Below are 22,136 nucleotides of genomic sequence, written 5' to 3' on the forward strand. Positions count from 1 at the left end.
GAGGTTTTCGTAATTTGACTATACCTCAGGGGTGTTTGTAATTTACCCTAATAATATATGATTCTATTTTCTAGAAAAATAAAATTACAAGGTAAGACATAGGTACTATACATTATATTCAAATTAAATATTTGCTACAAAAACCGAAATCTCAATAAATAATTGACTCTTAAATTGACCTTACTACCCTTGAACAACTCTTAATAATAAAACCACTCACTAAATAGTAAAAATCCACACACTCTCTCTCTTTCTCTCTCTCTCTCTCTCTCTCTCTCTCTCTCTATCACTTCTGTGCGCACCCTTAAGCCCGCCGCTTCATCTGTTCCACAAAAACCCTTCGCAAACCCCACCCTTCCTCCTCAGCCGCCACGGCGGCCTAAACCCTAATCCTTCACATTTTCATCTCTACCTGTACCACCGCAACCACCAGAAATGGCGGCGGCATCAGCATCGCTATCCTCCGAGATCGCAAACGAGGGACCAGTCCTCAATCTAATCAACAAACGCCTCCGCGCCCTGCGCAAGAAGCTCAACCGCATAAGCCAAATGGAAGAGTCGCTTTCTCAGGGGAAAATTCTCAACAAAGAACAGGAGGAAACCTACCGCTCCAAATCCGCCGTTCTCGCCGGAATCGACGAGCTGGAAAAAATCCGCCAGCCGATCTTACAAGCCGTGGATCAGGAAATTGAAGCCGCTTTAGAGAAAAAGAAGCAGGATCCAGAAATCCTCACCGCAGAAACGCCCAACGAGGAAGAGTATGTGGAGACTGTAGAGAAGGCTGGAAACGACGACGTTTCGTCTGTTTCCGATCTGCTCAATTTGCTGTATTTCGGCGCTGTTTTTGATGTGAAGACTCTAATGAGCGCGCACGATAACATGCTGACGAGGACGCATGAGAGGAATTGCTGCCTGACGTACGATTACGTTACGGACGATGATGCTGCAGGAGCTCCTCTGAAAGAGTGGGACTTGGATTTGATTGCCATTCTCGGTGGCTCGTTGATTTCTCGGCCGGTTCATTCGAGCTTGTCGCATAAGGACTCGTTGCAGAAATGCGTGGAGCATGCGAAGCTGTGGCTTGCGAATTCGGAGCAGCCTATCGAGCCCAATTCGGATATCACATGTACGAAAACTTTGCCCTTACTCTGTAAACGTGCACTTCTCATTTACTTGAATGTGTATATTCTCGTTTTATTGTGATTTACTTGTTTCTAGTAGTTAATTTCTGGCTTAAAGAGTATAGTGGTCATTCGAAGTAACTAGACTGTTAAATTGTATAATACATTTATCCGTGTAATATAACAATGTGTATGTATGTACTTTTGTCTGTGTACATATGAACTGAGATGCGCGATTCTCGCGTTTTTAGTGATGATGGGATGGTTATCGCACTAGCTTTATCGGGAGTTGTTTGCTTTACTGATTTGTATAGGAAGGTGCCAGCTCAGCTGCAAACTGGATTATTTCAACTATTTTTTTTACTTGTTTATTTATCTATGTTATTTAGATTCTGTACGGATACCCTTTTCTATGTTGGTTCTTTTGTATGGATTAGTAATATTTCTGATAAAAGTCTGTGTTAGGAAATTTGAAGACGTACCTTGTAAAGTCTATGAAGATTGCTTTTGCCTTTATACATTGACATGCTAGTTGTCGGTTATGGCTGTATCAAAGATTTATATTTTTACTTGTCAGTTTTATGGGAAGTGCAACTTCATTTAGTTTAACTTTGGCTTTCTGATAGATATATGTGCTAAGTTGTGGTAAGTGGTTTTGTGATCAACTATATAAGTATTTTAATTGGCAGTGATTAGGTGGATCTCGTCAATGGAATGTGATTTTGTTGGTGATTTTCTTAATCGAATATTTTGAAATATGAAAATGGTTTTTTTGGTTCTGAAGTTTACAAGTTTTATTGTTTTCTTGGTTATATTAGATGCCGGCTTGAGGGAAAAGTTGAATAAAATTATGGCATCGGACTACTTTACAACTACTCCAGAAATAAAGGCTCCAGTTGAAGTGGCAGCTGCTGGCGGCAATTATACCTCTTTTCAGGTGCCTGTGCATTCAGTCGGCGTGGAAGACTCGTCTGTGGAGTATCGCCAAGAGGTAATATTAGATTATTTGTTCAAAATAAATTGCACGGAAATTAATCCTTTTGTCATTTTTAAAATGCAAGACGGTGGTTATAACTTATAACTCGTACTTTTTAATGTCTTTATTCATTGCATTATCTCTACGAGTAAATGTTGAAGCACTCTACCTATTCTAGTAAGGAAGAGTTTGAAGAATCATTTGTCTCAAATAAGATGTTGTTAGATAATTCTAGCTAATGTACGCAAATATAAAACGAACATGGTACTTTATTTAGAAACCTATGTTACGACTGCAATATGTTACAAACAAGTCCATCTTTGAATCACTTATAAATTTTTCTTCATGTCAGTTCACTCTCTCGTTTTCAAACTATTGTGCTATATTTTTGTGATTGTGGATTTATTATTAAAAACGCTTTATCATTCCACTTCTTGCTTAAAATATTATGTTTGATTTCGCAATGGCAGGTAGCCAGTTAGTTAAAACCACATCTCTTGATTTTGTTCTTCAAAAAAGTTATTATTATCTATCACGACTCGTATTCTCCATCTAGCACTAGAAAAGAAATGTATAGATTCGATGCTGAATTTTGACTTTTGTAAATTCCTTGAAGTAATCTTTCCTTCAATGTCACAATTATTGAACTTCAGACCTTGCAGGAAGAACAATCACCCAATTCCCACAACAATGAAATTTACGGTGACGAAATCAGCCATGTCGAAAAACTCCATCAGGTAAGTACATTTGTTTTTCTTAACAAAAAATGTGATTAATCAAGATTTTGGACTCTTATATATATATATTTTTTATTTTATTTTTAATTTCGGGTAATTTGGATATAGGGAGTGAAAAATGGATCAGAAGTTCAGGCACAAACAGAGCAAGGTATACCCGATTCAGAAGTTGACCAAAACTCGAAGGAGCAGCAAACCGCTCGAAAGCCTCACCAGAACTACGGTGGGCCACGTGGTGGTGGCTCCCGCAGAGGTTACAGTAACGGCCGTGGGGGACGAGGCGGCAGAGGGGGCTATCAAAATGGCCGCGGGGGTCAATTTTACGATCAGGAGGGGGGTTATTACCCCCGTAACAATTATTACAGAGGCAGAGGTGGCAGGGGTGGAAACTACAACCACCGTGCTGCTTCTTCTGCTGAAGAACATGATGGCGTGTATTAGGGTGGCGATTTGGTAATTTTTAAGTTATTTTCTTTTTTGGTTCTTGTTGATCTGATTCGAGGACAGTGTAATGGTGGTCTCACGTAAAACCTTTTGCACCCGCACCCGTTTTTGGATGAATGTGAAAGTACAATTAGGATGAAAAAATGAAATCTTTGTTTGGACTGCTTCTTCGTTGTGATCTTTGTTTATTCAGCTTCACTATCTCCATTTTTTATTTTATTTTTTGAGTTGCATATGAGCATGAAGTTTGATGTCCATATATTTCTGCATGCTTTATTGATTGTTACTGCATTGGACTATCTATCTTCAAAAATTGTTTTCTTTTCCTCTCTTCCTCGCCGAATGTTCATATTGCATTTATTTTTTATTTGAGTAAATTACGGCCACCTCCCTAATGTAAGATCAAATTACAAAAACCCTCTTCTTGTTTGGGTAGTTACAATCCAAATTGTAACTATGAATTTTTTTTACACGTTCACCTTTATGAAATCAAATTTAACATAATCTTCTAGTTTCGTGTAATATTCTCTAGTTTGTAGTCATTTTGTGCAAAAATGTAATTACTGATGCACCACAATTTGATATTTATAAGCTAATAGATACATCTTATGGTAAAATGTGGAGCTCAAATGGGATAAAATGGGTACAAATTATAGAATATTCCACGTAATCTAGAAAATTTCACTAAATTTGACACCTCAATGTATCAGAATTTTAGTGTTACACATCTACTTAACCTATAGTAATTAACAACAAATTAACAGATAGGAAAGCCACTACTTCAAAAACATTCACTAAGAAAAAAAAAAAAAGGCCAACTCCATATCTTCAACTACAAGAATACATATGATCCCCATGAACCATAACATTTTACACATTTCACATCACACACACACAAAGCTTAGTTTATAGCAGCTGAAAAATATTTCCCAATATCCCAAAAAAAAAAAAAAATCAACAATATATTTTCTCCTACAATGCACATTCTAATCTGAAAAATAAAGATTATCTACACTACAACATTAGTACATTACATACAACAAAACTCACATTGACTTGCCCAGCACCCTCCTCAAATCCGACTTCTGCTCCGCACTAAGCCTCGACGGAAACTTCACGTCAAACTTAATCCTCAAATCCCCGTTTTTCCCAGGCTCTTTCGAGATCGGCATACCTTCGTTTTCCACTACAATCTCCTGTCCAGGTTTCACAATCTCGGAAACCGAAACAGCTATATCTCTCCCATCCAACGTCGTCACGCTGAGATTCTTGCCTGTGAGAGCATCTAAAAGGGATATTCTCTGATTCATTATTAAATCATTACAATCCCTTTTAAATGTAGGATGTGGTTTTTCATCCACAATAAAAATCAGGTCCCCTGCTGCTGAACCCGGTTCGTGGTTCCCTTTCTCTGGGAATGTAATTCTTGTCCCCTTTTTCCAACCGGGTTTAATGTGTATGGACAATACCTCTTCAACTGTAATAGGCTTTCTGTAATAATATTTTAATATATAATCGAAATTAATTAGGTTGAGTAATACATGTAAAACCTCAATAAATTAATATAATTGGGACTAGTAGCGTTCTATTAATTTAGAAAAATATTAAATTATCGAACTAATAATTTATGTTTAACTCTCTATAAATTAATACAACCAAGATTACCAAGATTCTATTAATTAGCAGAATATTAAATTATCGAACTTATTAATTTATAGTTAAATCTCTGTAAATTAATACAATCGAGACTAGCAGAATTTTATTAAATTAGCAAAATATTAAATTATCGAACAAATAATTTAGTAGATTTTCACGGAGAGCCCGAAAAAACTACTCCCTCCATTCCTAAATAATTGTCACTTTTCACTTTTCACAAAGATTAAGAAACTCAATAAATATATCTTGATTTTACAAAAATCATATAAAAATGACTACAACAACCTTTATTATTAAATGATTTATAAGAGAAAATTAATGAATAGAGTTTCATTAATAAGATTAAAAAAGGAAAAATGCAGTATTAGAAATCTAAAATAATAGATAATATGGAACAAAAATATTTTAAAAAAGAGACCGTTATTGTTGAACAAATGGAGTATTATTTAAGCAATGTAATTAATTTATTGAGAATTAATTTACCTGTATTTAATCGAAATTAAAATCAAGACAATATTTTTAATTTATCATACATACCCTGAAACATCAAGATCGATTCTTGATATCTGCATCTTCCTCTTCGACCCCTTATACAGCTCCTCCAAAGTGCACGGCAACTTAGTCTCCACAACCGCCGCCTTCCTTCCGGCGGCGGCGGCGGCGGAGTTTCTAACTCTGCCGCCGTCTAAGACGCCGAAAAATTCCTCGAAAATGTCCTCGGCGTCTCTGGGGCTGAACTTGAAAGCTCCGCCGTAGGTAGAATCTTTGTCTTTGGGACTCGGCGGTGGGTAGAGGCCGGATTTGAGGCCTTCCTCGCCGTACAAATCGTAGATCTGCCTCTTGTCGGGATCGCTCAGTACATCGTACGATTCGCTAATCTGTTTGAATTTGGCCTCTGCTTCTTTGGTGTTGACCGCGTTCTTGTCGGGGTGCCACTTCATCGCTAGCCTCTTGTATGATTTCTTCACATCTTCCTCGGTTGCGTTTCTCGAGAGCTTCAGTATGTTGTAGTAATCGACTCCCATTTTCACACACACACACAGTGGTGACACAGAGCTCCTTTTTTTTCTTTTTTCCTTTCTCTGTATAAATCGTACTTGAATTTTGAGGAGGAGTTTTCTAATGGGTTTGTGGTGGTGGTGGTGGTCGTCGGCGCCGGGGCATGCGCACGCTAGTAGAAAGGCGCACGATAGCAGAAAGGCGCACGTTACGCTGAGTAGGCTTGAGGAGGTTGTTTAAATGACGGGAGTTTCTGAGATTCTCTCATATACACTTTTTTCAGAAAAAGAGAATAGTGGTCGCGAAGTCCCTAAGGGCGTGTTTGGGGATGTACCACTACTAACAAAAAAAATGAAAATTACAAAAAAAAAATTAAAAAAAATAAATTATTTGTTTGTTTTGTATTATTATGAATGATTGCTACTTATTGCTATATTTGAATAACAATTATTAAGGACTCGTTTTTATTACTTGTTACCAAATTTGTCATTCATAAAAATAAAATATTAAACACGGTATCGAAGAAATTATTTAGACCATACATTTGTGTGGACCAGCAATTTGAGTCGGATGTAACTGAAGTCTGATAGTTTAGTCCGATTATATTTGATCTAATTTTATTGAGTTGGGCATAATTTGAGCTATATTTTTTAACCCAAATTCAATTATGAGTCGAGTTTGAGTGTACTATGGCCCAACCCGAATAAAGTTTGTTTAATGGGATTATTTTGTAGACCCCCCTCATTTCCAAATTATATATAACTACCTACCAAGTGGATTACACTCTAGGTGAAACCCCCCTTATTTCGAAAATATATTGACATACCCCCCTGGGCTACCCTGAAGTACCTATAATACCCTTCTAAAATCAGTTTTAACCCTAGTCACTCACGGTCTCTCTCTTCTTCTCCCAGATTCAAAATCCCGCCTCTACAAACCTCTCACCGGCGAAATTGCTTCCCGGAGCCATAACTCTCTCTCCGGTGGTCGGAATTCGATGGTTTAACTACCGTTGGATTCCTCTCGTCGAGCTCTTTCTTTTGGTGGTGATTTCATTCAGTTTCGAGCGCGGATCTGTTTCTGCAATTTTTTTTCATTCGAAGACGGTGGTGGTCTTGCCGGAGCTTTATTTTGTGTTCCACCCGTCGAAATTTGACGGGTCATCCACCGTTGGATTCCTCTCGTCGGGATCTATATTTTGATGGTAATTTCGTTTATTTTTATCTTTTCAGATTTATTTCTATATTTTTTTGCATTTCTCAGCAATAACCTCTCTCTCTATCTCTCGATCTCTTAACAATGTTTGGTGATTTTTGAGTGTTTTGATGTTTTTATTCAAATTTGTTGATTTGCACTAAAGTAATTTATTTTTGTTTTGATTTTGGAATTGCAGCTTAATGAAGGTCATTGATCCTTTCCTTGAAGGTGTCAAATTTTTGTTTTTTTAAGTTACATCAGATCTGTTCAACAGATTGTATACATTACTATACATTACTATAGTAACATGTAGTTACATGTAGTTATATATGCGTATATTTATGTATTTCCGTTTTGTATTTTATTGGTTCTGATGTGATTTATAATAAAAATATTTAAATTTGTAAATTTTTGTTGGGGTTTTATGAATTTATTTTGAACAAGTCAGTATTCGTTTGTGTATACAATTGATCGACTAAAAATATGGGGAAAAAACGAACATAACTATGAATTACTATAGGTAGTTACATGTAGTTATTTTCAGTACTGTAAACATATTGTTTTGAAAATTAAAAAAAAATTAAAAAAAAATTAAAAAAAAATAAAAAATAAAAAATTTTTATTTAAAAAAAATTATATATATATATATATATATATATATATATATATATATATATATATATATATATATATATATATATATATATATATATATATATATATATATATTTAACAAACAGATTTATAAAAAAATAATAATAATAATAATAAATAAATCAGCGAAAATGATAAATGCAGGACAATAAATGCTGAATGCAGTTTGGCCGAAAATTGCACATAAGGGTAGTATAGTACTTTCACATCTCCAGAGGGGGTATGTCAAAGGATGATTTGGGCTTGGGTTTATCACTAGTTTATTTGGTGGCTAAGGGGTATGTAAAATAACCCCTTGTTTAATTAAGTTAATAATTATATATATAATATATTCATTTTTTTAATAATAGGCCTCAACAAGTTACAAGTTACAACCGTACTACATTTTATTTTAAAATAACAATAAGTAAGTGGACTCTGATGCATTTTTGTTATTTAATTATGTAAGGATTAAAAGTTGCAATGTTGGAACAAATTATGGTTTTTATCTTATTTTGCTTTTCGTAGATATTCTATATTCGGCGCTCTTCAGTTGGGAAGGTTTTCATTTTTTTGAACACGTTCGACTGCATAGTTTGTAAGTCATATATTGTTTAATATAAACCCGATAGTAACCCAAAACATGCAAAAAAAACAAGAGCCAAATTTAACATATAATAATGAGGTCCGGCGTAAATAAACTTAAGTCAACCCAAGCTCGGTTCACATGACTCTCGACGCCCAGCCCTAACCATACATGGATTGAAAAATGATTAAAAGTCAATTTGTGTAACAAAGCATCGAAAATAATTGATGTGACAGCCATGTTTTAGGGTTAATGGGAATTTAAAAAAAAAATGCGAGGGGGAAGGAAGAGAACGTGCAGGCGCGTAAAGAATGTGGGCCGACAGAGTATCTATTGTGTGCGTTGGGAACAGCGCGTGAGAGAATCTCCTTTTGGCGACTGTCACCGCAGCGTTACGACGTCGTATCGTAAGCGTTTGGGCTTCCTAAACCACGAGGAGAGTGGGCCTAAAAACCAAGGAAACTATTGGGCCGACAGATATTTATATAATAATAATGTTAATATCATGTGGGTCTACTTTCTTTGTGGCCCGATAATAGAAACGTGGCTTTGATTCTAACCAATATTTCATGTTAGCTAAAGATATCTCCCAAGAGTTAATTGCATAATCCCCCCTTATGTTATTTTTCAATTGCTAAAAGGTCCTCCTCTATTATAGTATTTGAATAAACTCAATTGATGAGATTTTCCGGGTGTGTTTGTTTTGTCTTGTATTTTTCAATCGTTAAATGGAGTTTGTTAATAAACATAATATAGGGGGTAAAATTCATTTTCGTCCCTGACCTTTGCATTCAAAAGCAAAATCGTCCCTGTGGTTTTAATTTCCTTCAATTTCGTCCCTGCAGATCAATTTATCCGCCAAAATTCTCATTTTTTCATAAAATTCCCACACTACCCTTGTAAATAAGCGGGGTTTTGTTAGGGTTTTATTCCTCTCTTCACAGCCTGTGTTTATCCCAAATCATGAGAGCAAATCCCCAAATACTTTGAAAAAAAAAAATCCGTCAAAAATTTCAGAATAAAATATTGTAGCTTCATAGCAATTTGTCTACACCCCTCCACTTCGACACTTCAGAGGTAAGATTTGCTTTGATTTTCAGGTTCTATCCTCTTATGTCAGTTGGTTCATAAGTGATTTAAGTGAGATTTTTTTTGCATATTATTACTATTTTCTTGTTCTATATGAATGGGATATGATAAATACATAATCTTAAATCTATTTACTGCAGAAAATGCGATTTAGTTTGGGTATTAGTTTTTTGGGAAAAAACTATTCTCTGCGGAATTTGGAAAGCAACGGCTATGACTACTTATCTTTGTTGAGTGATGTTTGTGGGACTGCAACAGGGCATAGAAAAAAATGGTTGAGTGAATTGGTAGTAGTAGAAGGTGTTTTGCCTGATACAGGAGATAAATTTGCAATCCACAGTGATGAAGACATAAGCAATTTAATTGGAGTATATATTGCTTTAGGATTGGAGGATGTTGCTGTTTGTTTAAGTGTAAGCAAAAATCGATGTGCCACAGATTTGGTTGATGCTGAAAATATTGGTGGTAGCTCTAGTGCCACACAAATTGAAGAGTCTGGCCTTATTCTAGCAAACATCGTGGAGACTAATGAGTCAGATGAAGAGGGGAGCATTGACATTGAAGAAATTGCTGAATGGAGTGATTCTGAATTCGAGAAAGATGATGGGCATGCTCATGCAGGTGATGAGAGAGCTCCTATTCATTATGAATCTGATTCAGAGAGTGATGATTTGAGTGACTACAACTCAGATAGGGACCAATCAGTTTACCATAATGATGAAGATTTGCAACTTATGGTTCCAGTAGCACCTTTGAGTGATGCCATGGAAGGTGAATACTTTGAACTAAATAAAGATTTAAATGGAAATCAGATTGTGGTGCTAAAGGAAGGGCAAATATTTGACAATGTTCAACATTTTAAGGAGATTCTTGCCAAATACACAATACAAGAAGGTATTGTTTTGAAAAAACTCAAGAATGATAAGGTGAGAGTCACTGTAACTTGCATTACTGACAAGGACTGTGATTGGAGACTACATGCATCTACCTATGGTGATGGAGTAACATTCAAGATCAAAAATATAAAAGGAATTCATACTTGTGTCAGAAAATTGAAGTGTAGTGGAGCAACAGCTAAATGGATTGCAGCTGAGTTCAAAGAAGAATACAAGAGTAATCCAAACAAATCAGTAGAGGAACTTGACAATGCTTTAAGGTCAAAGTTTGGAGTCCATGCTAATACAAGCAAATTGTTTAGGGCAAGAAATATTGCAATGCAAGCAGCCTTAGGAGATCATGAAACTAGCTATGCTAATATTCCAAGATACATTGCTGCACTCAAGGAATCAAATAATGGAGCTTTTGTGAAACTGAAGTGCCAAGGTTTGGACATTACCAATCCACATTGTAGCCCACAGTTTGAGAGACTTTTTATAAGTTTTGAAGCACAGTATAAGGGTTATATCCAAGGTTGTAGACCTTTTATTGGAGTTGATGGATGTTTTCTAAAAGGGCCATTCAAAGGTGAATTATTTACTGCAGTAACCTTAGATGCCAATTCTGGAATTTTTCCTATAGCAGGTATTAGTTTTAATATACTTAATTTATGTATTATTTTAATTTACTTTACATTGACTTTAATTATGTGTTTATTTATTTTTGTTCAATTCCAGTCATGATTTGTGAAGGAGAAAGTGAAGACAGTTGGAATTACTTCTTTGATTGCCTGAGTACTTACTTGCAAGATCAGAGGGTTATCACTTTCATGAGTGATAGACAAAAGGGATTGAAGAAAGCAGTGAAGTCCATTTTTCCAGTCTTAAGACAGAGATATTGTGCAAGGCATTTATATGCAAATTTCAGAGCCAAATTTCCAGGCCCGAAATTGAGAAAACTCTTTTGGATTGCTGTGAATGCTTGTACAGAAGAAGACTTTCAAGATGCAATGAACTCAATCAAAGCAGCTGATTTTGGAGCACACAAGTGGTTGATAGAAACTTGTAAAGAAGATCCAAGTACTTGGTCAAAACATGGATTTGATAGAATTACAAAGGTTGATCATGTTACAAATAACATGACAGAATCATTCAACGCTTGGATGGGGAAAATGAGACAAAAACCAGTGATATCTATGTTGGAATGGTATAGGACAAAGGTCATGAAGAGGTTTTTTACTAGGCAACAAAAGGCACTGAGTTGGCAGACTAGGTTACCCCCTAATGTGAATGCAAAGGTTGAAAAAAATCAAAGACAAGGAAGAAAATTTTTGGCAATTCCTGCTTCTGAGTACTTGTTTGAAGTCTATGATGACAAGAAATATATTATCAATCTCAGAGAGAAGACTTGTCAATGCAATGAGTGGCAAGTGTGTGGAGTGCCATGTAAACATGCAATGAGTTGCATTTTGTACATGAGATATGATCCAGTAGACTATGTCAGCCCTTATTTGACTACAGAAGCTTATTTGAGAACCTACAGTGGTATGATCAATGCTATTCCTGATGAGTCTAAATGGCCAACCAACACTCAAATTCCTCCATTGAAGCCTCCAGTTCACAAGAGAAAAAATAGAGCATTTAAACAAGGAAGATTGCAAGTAAATAGAAGAAGAGAACTTAATGAGGCTCCTAAGGTACACAAAAGATCAGTTCATGTCACTTGCAAGGTTTGCAAAGAAGTTGGACATAACAAGAGGACTTGTAGAAGGAAGGATACAAATATTGTACCAATACAAGTGTCAAGGCAGTCCACTACAGTACAGGTATTATTTATTTCATTTTACATATTTCAGTCATTTTGATCATTCTAATTCTTTTTTTCTTTTATTAATTTGCAGGATCTTGGTTCTCAAATTTCAAGTGTAGATAATGGCAGAGGCTCTCAATCAAGGATTTAACTCATTTTGTCTTTAAGGTATCTGAACAAAGTATTTTTGAATTAGTGGTTTATCTTTATGGATCTCAGTTAGCTCACTTTGTCTTTAACTGAATTTGGCATATTTTGTTGTTAGTTTGATTTTTGTGGTCAAATGATTTTTGCTGGATATGATTAGCCTATTTTTGTGTTAGCTTGATTTTTGTAATCACATGGTTTTTATTGGATATGATTGAAATTGGACATGGCTCATTCTTTTGCTTTAATTTTGAAACCATTGCTTCGAAACATTACATTGGATTTATTGCTTCCAATATTTCATTGATGATTGCATTTACTACAATAATCAAAGAGTACTTGGACATTAATATTTGAACAATACAACAGAGGCTACAAGAGCAAAAATTGAGCATGTAAACAGACACATGTTAAATATGGTAATCATCTTAAGAACTTCCAAACTCATATAGCTAAATGTGGACTGTGTAGTGTTAGTTTCCATTGTGGCTAAAGGTGTTTTAGCAGTTGCTTGGTTGTTGTTGCTACTCATAGATATTTCTTCAGCACATGCTTGCAATGCTTCTTTCTTTACTTCATCTTCATCTGGCTCCCAAAATGTGTAGAAATTACACTTCTTGGTGTAACAATGAAAATAGAGTTTGTGGGGATTAAGTGTGGATTCTGATATTTTAACTGCAGCCTTCCTTCCACAGAAACAAATTCGATTTTTGAACTTGATAGCTTCTCCATTAATGCTGCTGTTGTCAGTTGAATTTGAAGAAGGCATTTTTTATTCCCAGAGATTTGGTATAGAAATGGATTTTTTTTGGTTTTTTTTCCCCTGTTTTTTAGTGTAATTCATGGATTTTATACAGCTTTTTTTTTTTGTCCTATACCTAACGGTCGAATTTCAAACGGTCATTTAAAAAAGGTGGGTTGTTGGCTGTAATTCATTTTAGTCCCTCAAGTTTTGTAAGGGTAGTGTGGGGATTTTATGAAAAAATGAGAATTTTGGCGGATAAATTGATCTGCAGGGACGAAATTGAAGGAAATTAAAACCACAGGGACGATTTTGCTTTTGAATGCAAAGGTCAGGGACGAAAATGAATTTTACCCTAATATAGGGTGTCCTATGTTTAATTCGTGAGAGCGATAATTATGGCAAATTACGGTCAGCTTCCTGAGGTAAGATTAAATTACGAAAAATCTCTTCATGTTTGAGTAATTACAACTACCCCCTTCAACTATGACTTTTCTTACGAAAAAACACCAGTAAATTTGACACTGCAAGAGAGGTTGTGTAAGACAATTCATAGTTGAAAGGGACAGTTGTAATTATTCAAACAAGTAGGATTTTTTCGTAGGGCATTACCTTAGGGGGTGGCCGTAATTTGCCAGTGATAATTTAGATAATGCGAAATACACAACCAATTTACGTAAACGAAGAACTCTAGAACAAACCCTAAACTATGAATGCTTTCGATCGAAGAAACGATCTACATTCATTTTGAGTAGCCACTGGATATTATTAGGTGATTAAAGGGTCGTAATCCCACTTTACACCCTTGAAAATATAGTATTTTGGCACTTTGCACCCATAAAAAATATTAATAACACTTTACACCCTCGAAACACAATAAATCACTCAAAATGCAACCTGCATTGAATATTTTCAAATCGGGCTTATTAGGCTCTATATATGGGCCTACTAATTGGATGTAGCTACAATAATCAGACTGCCAAATAAAAAGAGTATATTACATTTATTGTCTGTGTGTGGGGGGTGGGGGGGCACGTGCAATTAATTATTACAATTGTGTATATACAATACAACTCTCACATCATGTACAAATAGGTTAAGGCATATTTTATATGTTGTGTTTAGGGGTTATTACAAACTCACTCTATAATCAAAACATGCAATAAGGTTGAATCTGTCACTCGAGCAAAAATGTCTGAATTTCAAGCTACTCCTCTTCTTCTTCAGATTCATCCCTCACTGACACGCAAAATAAAATAATATATTAATTAATATAGTTATATATGAGAATAAAATTTCATTCATATAAACACATTGTCCAGAGATGCTGTTAAGAAAAGAGAACATATAACAAAGTTCTAACAATATATTTTCAGACAATAAATCACCAATCTTGGATTTGAACATCTTGAATTAGCACTTTCGAAACAAAAATATGGAAATAATTTTCGGAAACTAAATTTGGATCAGAAATCAAAATCTCATATATATTCCGATTCCAATCCAAAAAAAAAACGGAAATTGGAATTTTCAAATTCCGGATGAAAATGTTAGTTCGAAAATTGGAAAATTTGATTGGATTCGGCGGAAATCAGAAATCATGTTCCAATTTTCATCCCCAATCTGATCAATAACACAAAACAGGATTGATTAGCGCAAACGTTTTTCGACCAAGCTCACCTCGAGTTCATGCACCATATTTCACTAACCCAGTTTTTTCTTGATACATAAAGTGATAAAATCTTCCATACCCGAAAAAACCCAGAAAAAAATGCATTAAATCAAAATCGAAAACCAAAGTTTTTAAAGAATCAAAATGTTCAAACATGAACAAAAATTTACGCATATCCAAACCACAATCAACAACAACATAGTATCAGAAATAACAAAAAACATCGACACAACGATTGTAGACTTGTAGTGTAAAAATGAAACGAGAGCGTAAAAAAAAGAATCACCTTTCGATGATGGTGGGACCACAATAACGTGCATGGTTGTATTATTTGGCGGAAGTTGGAGACGAAGTGGATAAAGATTCCCATTCAACGGACTTTTCGAACACACGGTTATACCCTCGATTGATAACTCCTCTTCGAGCCTCTTTGTCAATTCTTTCATATCGTTGCCTTTGAATGAAATACATAGCTCCTCAAAACCCTCCTCGATTTCTCCATTTTCATCGGCTACATGAAAATAAATTAACCTCCCGTCGTTTGCCTTTGGAGGCGAAAAGATTAAAGAATCATCGGACTGCACAAAATCACCCCAAATTAGCGTCCGTAAACTAGAGATTAAGTGCTAAATGCTAAAGCTAATTAAGATATTATAGGCTAAGTTTTTAATCTAAGTAGCCGAATATCTACAGTTAAACCTCTATAAATTAATACTGTCGGGCTAGGGAAATTAATTTAGCGAATTATTAAATTATCGAGTTAATAATTTAACATGTTTTCATTGAGTCAGGAGCCAAAAAAACTATTATTTAATCGAGGTTACCTATTTATCGAGTATTAATTTATCGAGGTTCATGTACTTCGTTTATCGATAGAGAATCAATTCAATCGCATCACCAAATTAATCCGATATAGCTAATCGAACGAGGCTCAGAGATTTATAACATATGCTTTTGATATATATTCGAATAACTTTTTATCCAAATCTAATAATTGCTAATCATCAAAAAAAAAAAAAAAACAGATTAATGAAATTAAAATGAATAAATAAATAAAAAGCATAATTAAAAATTACCTCCTGTCTAGAAAAGCTAGCAGAAACAGAGGAATGGCTGGTGGTCGGAGAACTCGATCCGGAAGCAAAAGATTCGTCCTTTACCGCCGCCGCCGCCGGCGGATGCGCCACCGTAATCTCCACCACATGGATCTCCCAGAAAATCCACTCCTGAGTCGCCGTACGGTGCGGGATATCGTGGGTCACCGAGTTCCTCCACGGCGGCACGCCGCCGTTCGCCCTGAGAAACCGGCCGTACCTGGTCTTGAGCTTGACGGCGCCGTTCTCCTTGATGGGCTCCCACTCGACGGAGCTGTCGGGCCGGTCCGGCATCGTCTGGAGAACTTTCCGGCCGGTCATGCCGAGGAGGAACGGCAGGTTCGTCGCCGTCAGGTACTTGCCGTAGCAGCTCTTGAGGCGGATGATTGTGTCGGAATTCTCGACGAACTCGACGGCCCATTTAGCGGATTTGGAGGATCCGTTTCGATCTTGGGTCACGGATTCCTCGTCTTCCTCCGCGATTAGGTATTTGTCGTGCGAGCTTTTCAGGCGGACGGCTTTTGCGTTCTTGAATAAATCCATCGCCGGCGTTCTTGCGATAATTGAGATCAATGGTCTTCTCTGCAGTAGTTGAATACAACAATGGTGGGTTTCTTTTTAGGTAATCAATTTGACAAATTTTGGACTGGATTTTTTACATAGTCGTTGCCATGATTTTAGGTAAGAGAATTAGTACAGACAGAATGGAGAAGACAAAGGAAATGTTTTTTGGTGACGTGTTAAATTAATTATTTGGTTTATTTAAAGTTTTGTCCAATTAAATTTTATTATATAATTTGTGGGTTTTATTATTGTATTGTATAACTTACTCAATACTAATGGGTCCAAAACCCAAATTATGGACCCAAATAGTCCGACAAGTTTAAGATCCAATTGCTCTATAAAGTTGATTGAGGCCCAAAATTATAAATAATTCACCGTCTATACTATCAAGATAATGTTTTACAAGAAAAAAATAGGCTAAAACCACATCCAAATGATATTTTAAATTGGCTAAGAGTCCATTAGAGTTCATAGACTAAAAATAGACAATTTAGGTGTGAGAGTTTAGACTGAGAATAGACGATTTATACAGAAAACGAACCACTTAACTGGATAATTTAGAGTGACAATAGAAGTTTTTAATACGAATCACATTTTTCCAATGATGTTATGGCGGAAATTAGACGGTTGGCGGCACGGGACTAGTAGGAATATGCAGAGTAGTGATGTAAAACGATTGTTTTCTGTCTAAACTCTCTAACTAAGATGCCCGAGTATATTTTAGCAAAACACGAAAATATGGCAGTTTTGAAAGAGTACTCGGCCTTAAGAATACTAAGCAAATTGCCACTTTATTTAAATTTCAACATGCAATAAAATAGATAAATAAATAAGATATATATATATATATATATATATATATATATATATATATATATAAGTAGAGGTGATATTTCTAAGTTCTAACCTACCTTGAATAACAATTGAGACAAAATCAATAGTCTTTTATATTGTAGGAAAATAAAATGTGAGCAAAATAAATGGCCACTAGGCCAATTAACCAGAACTTTCTAAAGCAACACACTTAAGGCTAGGGGTGGGCATTCGGGTCGGGTTATTCGGGTATAACCCGACCCGGTCGGGTATTACCCGACCGGATCGGGTAATTTTTTACGTAACCGGGTTTTTCCCGGGTTCGGGTACCCGGTGCTCCCAAACCGGGTCGGGTCCGGGTATTAGAAATCCTACCCGGGTACCCGATCGGGTACCCGGTTGAATTTTTTTTTTTTTTTTTTTTTATATATATATATATATATATATATATATATATATATATATATATATATATATATATATATATATATATATATATGTCTATGTTTGTATGTATATATATGTATATCAGTGTATATGTATATCAGTACATAGACATATATATATATATATATATATATATATATATATATATATATATATGTCTATGTTTGTATGTATATATATGTATATCAGTGTATATGTATATCAGTACGATATGTATCTTAAATAAAATTAGTTACTGTTTATTAGTTACTGTTTATTTTTCTAAATAAAAAAAAAAGAGGAAAATAGCAAAACCCGAACCCGACCCGAGATAACCGGGTACCCGGCAACCGGGTACCCGGTTATTTCGGGTCGGGTTCGGGTAATTTTTTTTTTGCAAAAAACCCGAATAACCCGACCCGAATAACCCGAATAACCCGACCCGACCCGAATGTCCACCCCTACTTAAGGCCACTATAGACACTATTAATATTAATTTATGCGTGTCCCTGTCATATATAAATCAATTATTATTTTTCACCTTTTGTTTATGTAAAGATTCTTACATTATTACCAACAATATAAATGAATTTGTGTCGTTTCAAATGAAAATTATCAATCCAAGATTTCATTGACCAAAACGGTCAACGAGGAAGAAGAAAACAGTGTGATGAACTCTTCTAAATGCTCGGGCCGGGCCAGCCCGATTTGGACCAATTCGGCTTCATATGCTATATAGTCTAAATTGAATTTCATACACATTTAAATGTATAAATTTTAATTAAAAATGAAAATTTTAGTCCATATATTCTTCTAGGTATAGGCTCTAGGAAACCCGACTAATTAATGTAGTTAATGAAAAAATATACTCTAAAGTTAACTTTAATAAATTGGAATTTAAAGTAATTAAAACTCCCTAGTGTATTTTCTAGGCTGATATTAATTATTATAATAACAAGATTTTATTAATTTATGTATTTAAAATTTACCATCAAACAATAATTTAATTAAGGAAAAATAAATGTAAAATCTCAGTTTAGTGCTTTGTGCGAAAAGAAAAAAAGTATTATTTTTATCACGGATTACTATCTTAATTTATCATTAATCAATAATTAAATAAATAAATAAAATATTAATTTTATCAAATTGGATGAAGAAAAATCAAAAATCCACAATTGACTAGACTTTTAACAAACGTACCTTCTTGAAAGACAGCCACCTGGGCGACGGCGAGGCTGAACCGGATAAACCGGACCGGACAGAAACCGGCGAGCAGACGGAAACCGGGGACTCGAACCCGAATTCCGCACCGGATATCTCATCGGAAACAGACGAAAAGCTCGACACCATCGACCAATAATCCGTCACGGCTTCATCCTCCGGCACCTCCACCGCCTCCACATCCCAAACAATCCAGTTATGCGTGGCGGCGGCGAGCGGGCTGTCGTGGGTGACGGAGTTCCTCCACGGCGGCGTTCCGCCGTTAGCCCTCAAAAAAGTCCCACCGGAGGCTTTCATCTTCACCTGAAACCCATCCCTAATCGGCTGCCACTCGATCGTCAAATCCTTGCCGCCGTGGTGGTTCTCCGGCGAGACTTGGAGTACTTTGTGGCCGGTCATGCCGAGGAGGAAGTGGTCGCCGGAGGCGCTGAGGTAGCGGTTGTGGCAGCTCTTGAGGCGGACGACGTGGGGGTTGGTGTCCACGCGCTCTACCAGCCACCGCGCCTTCCTGGCGGCGCCGTTCTTGCTCTGCCGTGTGGAGATTTGATCTTCGCCGGCGACCAAGTATTTGTTTAAGTGGCTCTTCAGTCTCACCGCCTTGGTTTTCTCGAAGAACTCCATTTTACTAAAAAAAAGAAAAATTCACAGAGGCAAATGGCAAATTAAAAAAAAAAATTATATAGTTTGCAATTTGCAAAATAGAAATAATTAAATTATTAGGGTGTGAAAAAGAGTGTGATTGTCTTTTGGTTCTTGGATTTTTACTAACTTCATAATAATATTATAAATAACCATATATATTTTGATTTTTATAAATATAAAGATATTGAAATTACGGCGAAGGGGGAAGAGTTGACGTATTATTTATTTTTATTTATTAAGGGTAAATTACAAACACCCCCTGAGGTATGGTCAATTTATAAAAAAAACCCTCTTGTTTGGAAAACTACATATACCCCCCTCAACTATGATTTTTTTCTTACACCAACATAATCATCTAGATTTCGTGGAATGTGCTCTATTTTGTACTCGTTTTGTGTTAAAATACAGTTTCTGAAGCACCACAATCTGATATATACATGCCAAAAAACACATGTTATGATCATCTTGCTTCAAAATGTAGAGTTCGAATAGGATAAAACGGGTACAAAAGTGATAATATTACATATATATAATCTCGAAGATTCCACTAAACTTGAGGAGTTGAGGGGGTGATTGTAATTTTCCAAACAAGATGGGGGGTTTCGTAATTTGACCACACCTAAGGGGCTGGTTGTAATTTACCCATTTATTAATTAATTAATTAATTAAATTTTGATAGGTTAAGAGTTGACGTATAGGAAACAATGTTATTCCAAGAATATGAGAGCGTGAATTGAATGGTATTAATATATTTTAGGTGAATATACGTTTAATTGTGTGTGACAATGGCAAGAATTATTACATTATAGAAAGTATTGACAAAAAAATAATGATGAATGGACTTAACTAATAACTTGATGATTTTATTTCTGGTTATTGTTGGATACACGCCAAATACAAGGTATGTAACAAATAGGTTTCTCCTTTTAATATTAATGAAACGATTGAGGGTTTCTTTTTCTTTCTGATTTTACACCATTTTAAGTTTCAAGAAAATAAGATAGTTATATATATATATATATATATATATGTAAAAATAAAAATAAAAGAAACACTAATTTGATGTGGTTACATATGAGATACGTATTATTTATTATTATAATAAATATGCTTGCAATCACATATAAATGGAAGCAATCATTTGTGCATGGAAAGATGCAAAGAGCCATTTGTTACATTTTTTTTTTTAATTTTTATATGTTTTTTTCTTAAGGAACGAATCATCAGCCAATCATATAGATGCATTGAGTAAAATAATAATTTCGTATAATAATCTTCAAACCATACAAGATACGTATATTACACTAGACTAATCATGTGTGGCAAGTTCGATCTAACGACCATTGACAAGGTTTGAATTGATACAGACTTACTTGCTCCAACTGTTAGGTCATCACTTAACCCAACTCTATATATTTTCTTCAATTATATACAATTTATGTGATATTATGTGATTTTTTCTTATACTTTTTCTAATTTACTTTACAAAGTTGCTTAATTACACCACAGCCAAAAAAAAAAAAAAAAAAAATCAAACCTAGTTTGTTCCTTCTCATATATGAATATTTAAATGAATAAAGAAATAAAAAATGTAAAGAAACATTTGTGTTAATTTGCAAATTAATGGGGAAGTGGATCACTAAGTTAGGTCAAAATGTAAATAGTGGCAGGCACGCGAGTGTGTTCACCACTACTGACTCGGCGCGTGAGTCATAGGACTTTTACGTGGACTTTTACGTTTTCAGTTACACGCGTTTTTGCACATCAATCAACTTTTCACAAGTTAGATGGTTACGTATTTGCACACGCGTTTTCCGTTTGATGTTTTTCCATTTTTATTTCGCATTTTCGAAAGTTCCATCAACTCATTCTTTTTTATATTTATCAGAAGAAAAAAAATTATATTATTCCAAATTGATTTTAATTGATTTGATCAATTGACAACAGAGTTTAATTCTACAGCCCAACTTAAAAAATAAAGAGAGAATTTCCTTAATTTTGTGGGCTTTTTTAACTGTATTGTTTTCCAAATTTGTTTTGGCCCAGCCCGTCAAAATACTATAGCCCATTGGTTTAATTTTTTTCAACTTTTTGGGTAAATTACGAGAAACCTCCTAGTATCTACCAAAATCCCCCAAATGTTTGTGTCCTTCTTACACGGACCCCCGTATGGTGTTATTTTTCTCTAAATCTTTTTTATTTTACGGAATATTTTCTGTACAATGGAATTGAAGGGATGAGGGATTTTTATTTAGAAAAGACTAAAAAGCCCTTCAAAATCGCGTGTGCATATATGTGTGTTTAATTCCGGGCATTTTGGCTTGAAAATGAGGAGAAAAAGGGCACCGTGGTACAACTTATTAAATTTGAGTGATATCGATTTTTTTTTTATTTTTTTTAGGTGGTAATTCACAAAAGGGGACAAATTTTAGGCGGTTTAATGCAATTTACCCTTTCAATTATTTACTTAAACAACAATTATCTTGTTGGGGAATCACAACTTTTTTAAACCTTGATCAAATGTCATCAGTCATCACCAAGTTTCTTGAAATTAAATGATAATTTACTCTTCCGGCAAAATTAATACAAGCCCTCATTTTTTGAGACCTTAAAAATTAATACAAGGTTATCTACAAAGGTATAGATAGAGACAGATGGAGAGAGAGAGAGAGAAAGAGATACAGAGAGATTC

General features: G+C 35.2%; 4 protein-coding genes across 5 annotated transcripts; 2 read left to right on the forward strand and 2 right to left on the reverse strand.

Annotated features, from left to right (window-relative positions):
• Positions 1-156: 156 nt before the first annotated feature.
• On the forward strand, positions 157-3,446 carry LOC105974748 (uncharacterized). Of its 2 annotated transcripts, none has more exons than XM_012999894.2 (4): positions 157-1,126; positions 1,940-2,112; positions 2,760-2,834; positions 2,943-3,446. In XM_012999894.2, exons 1-4 carry the CDS (start codon positions 436-438, stop codon positions 3,273-3,275), a joined length of 1,272 nt encoding a protein of 423 aa, XP_012855348.1. In that variant the 5' UTR covers positions 157-435; the 3' UTR covers positions 3,276-3,446. The 2 variants fall into 2 exon arrangements, with proteins under 2 accessions (XP_012855348.1, XP_088674500.1); XM_088818374.1 differs by having other exon boundaries at positions 186-1,126; positions 2,751-2,834.
• Positions 3,447-4,077: 631 nt separating this feature from the next.
• On the reverse strand, positions 4,078-6,305 carry LOC105974819 (uncharacterized). Its single transcript, XM_012999980.2, has 2 exons — positions 5,472-6,305; positions 4,078-4,769 (listed from the first exon to the last, which is right to left on the reverse strand). The coding sequence occupies exons 1-2, from the start codon at positions 5,957-5,959 to the stop codon at positions 4,325-4,327; spliced, it is 933 nt and encodes a 310-aa protein (XP_012855434.2). The 5' UTR covers positions 5,960-6,305; the 3' UTR covers positions 4,078-4,324.
• A 2,955-nt stretch (positions 6,306-9,260) lies between these two features.
• On the forward strand, positions 9,261-13,370 carry LOC148770362 (uncharacterized). The gene is made up of 5 exons (XM_088818224.1): positions 9,261-9,426; positions 9,579-10,959; positions 11,052-11,670; positions 11,713-12,291; positions 13,287-13,370. Exons 2-4 carry the CDS (start codon positions 9,582-9,584, stop codon positions 12,176-12,178), a joined length of 2,463 nt encoding a protein of 820 aa, XP_088674350.1. The 5' UTR covers positions 9,261-9,426; positions 9,579-9,581; the 3' UTR covers positions 12,179-12,291; positions 13,287-13,370.
• Positions 13,371-13,893: 523 nt separating this feature from the next.
• LOC105974781 (Actin cross-linking protein) lies at positions 13,894-19,641 on the reverse strand. The gene is made up of 4 exons (XM_012999933.2): positions 18,782-19,641; positions 15,761-16,360; positions 14,971-15,262; positions 13,894-14,251 (listed from the first exon to the last, which is right to left on the reverse strand). Exons 1-4 carry the CDS (start codon positions 19,421-19,423, stop codon positions 14,220-14,222), a joined length of 1,566 nt encoding a protein of 521 aa, XP_012855387.2. The 5' UTR covers positions 19,424-19,641; the 3' UTR covers positions 13,894-14,219.
• Between the last annotated feature and the right edge of the window lie 2,495 nt (positions 19,642-22,136).

Source organism: Erythranthe guttata, chromosome 5 (genome assembly GCF_056151865.1).
Source record: "Erythranthe guttata isolate IM_541 chromosome 5, IM_541, whole genome shotgun sequence".
Lineage (NCBI taxonomy): Eukaryota > Viridiplantae > Streptophyta > Magnoliopsida > Lamiales > Phrymaceae > Erythranthe > Erythranthe guttata.

What these genes read in the sequence shown, in the direction of transcription:
- LOC105974781 (XM_012999933.2), bottom strand. Translation starts at nt 19,423, where the DNA reads ATGGAGTTCTTCGAGAAAACCAAGGCGGTGAGACTGAAGAGCCACTTA. An exon ending in GGTGGCTGTCTTTCAAGAAG is followed by an intron (nt 16,361 to 18,781) that starts GTACGTTTGTTA and finishes CAACTACTGCAG; the next exon opens with AGAAGACCATTGATCTCAAT. An exon ending in GGTCCCACCATCATCGAAAG is followed by an intron (nt 14,252 to 14,970) that starts GTGATTCTTTTT and finishes TTTGCGTGTCAG; the next exon opens with TGAGGGATGAATCTGAAGAA.
- LOC148770362 (XM_088818224.1), top strand. Translation starts at nt 9,582, where the DNA reads ATGCGATTTAGTTTGGGTATTAGTTTTTTGGGAAAAAACTATTCTCTG. An exon ending in TGGAATTTTTCCTATAGCAG is followed by an intron (nt 10,960 to 11,051) that starts GTATTAGTTTTA and finishes GTTCAATTCCAG; the next exon opens with TCATGATTTGTGAAGGAGAA. An exon ending in ATTCCTGCTTCTGAGTACTT is followed by an intron (nt 11,671 to 11,712) that starts GTTTGAAGTCTA and finishes TATCAATCTCAG; the next exon opens with AGAGAAGACTTGTCAATGCA.
- LOC105974748 (XM_088818374.1), top strand. Translation starts at nt 436, where the DNA reads ATGGCGGCGGCATCAGCATCGCTATCCTCCGAGATCGCAAACGAGGGA. An exon ending in GCCCAATTCGGATATCACAT is followed by an intron (nt 1,127 to 1,939) that starts GTACGAAAACTT and finishes TGGTTATATTAG; the next exon opens with ATGCCGGCTTGAGGGAAAAG. An exon ending in ATGTCGAAAAACTCCATCAG is followed by an intron (nt 2,835 to 2,942) that starts GTAAGTACATTT and finishes ATTTGGATATAG; the next exon opens with GGAGTGAAAAATGGATCAGA.
- LOC105974819 (XM_012999980.2), bottom strand. Translation starts at nt 5,959, where the DNA reads ATGGGAGTCGATTACTACAACATACTGAAGCTCTCGAGAAACGCAACC. An exon ending in ATCGATCTTGATGTTTCAGG is followed by an intron (nt 4,770 to 5,471) that starts GTATGTATGATA and finishes ATATTATTACAG; the next exon opens with AAAGCCTATTACAGTTGAAG.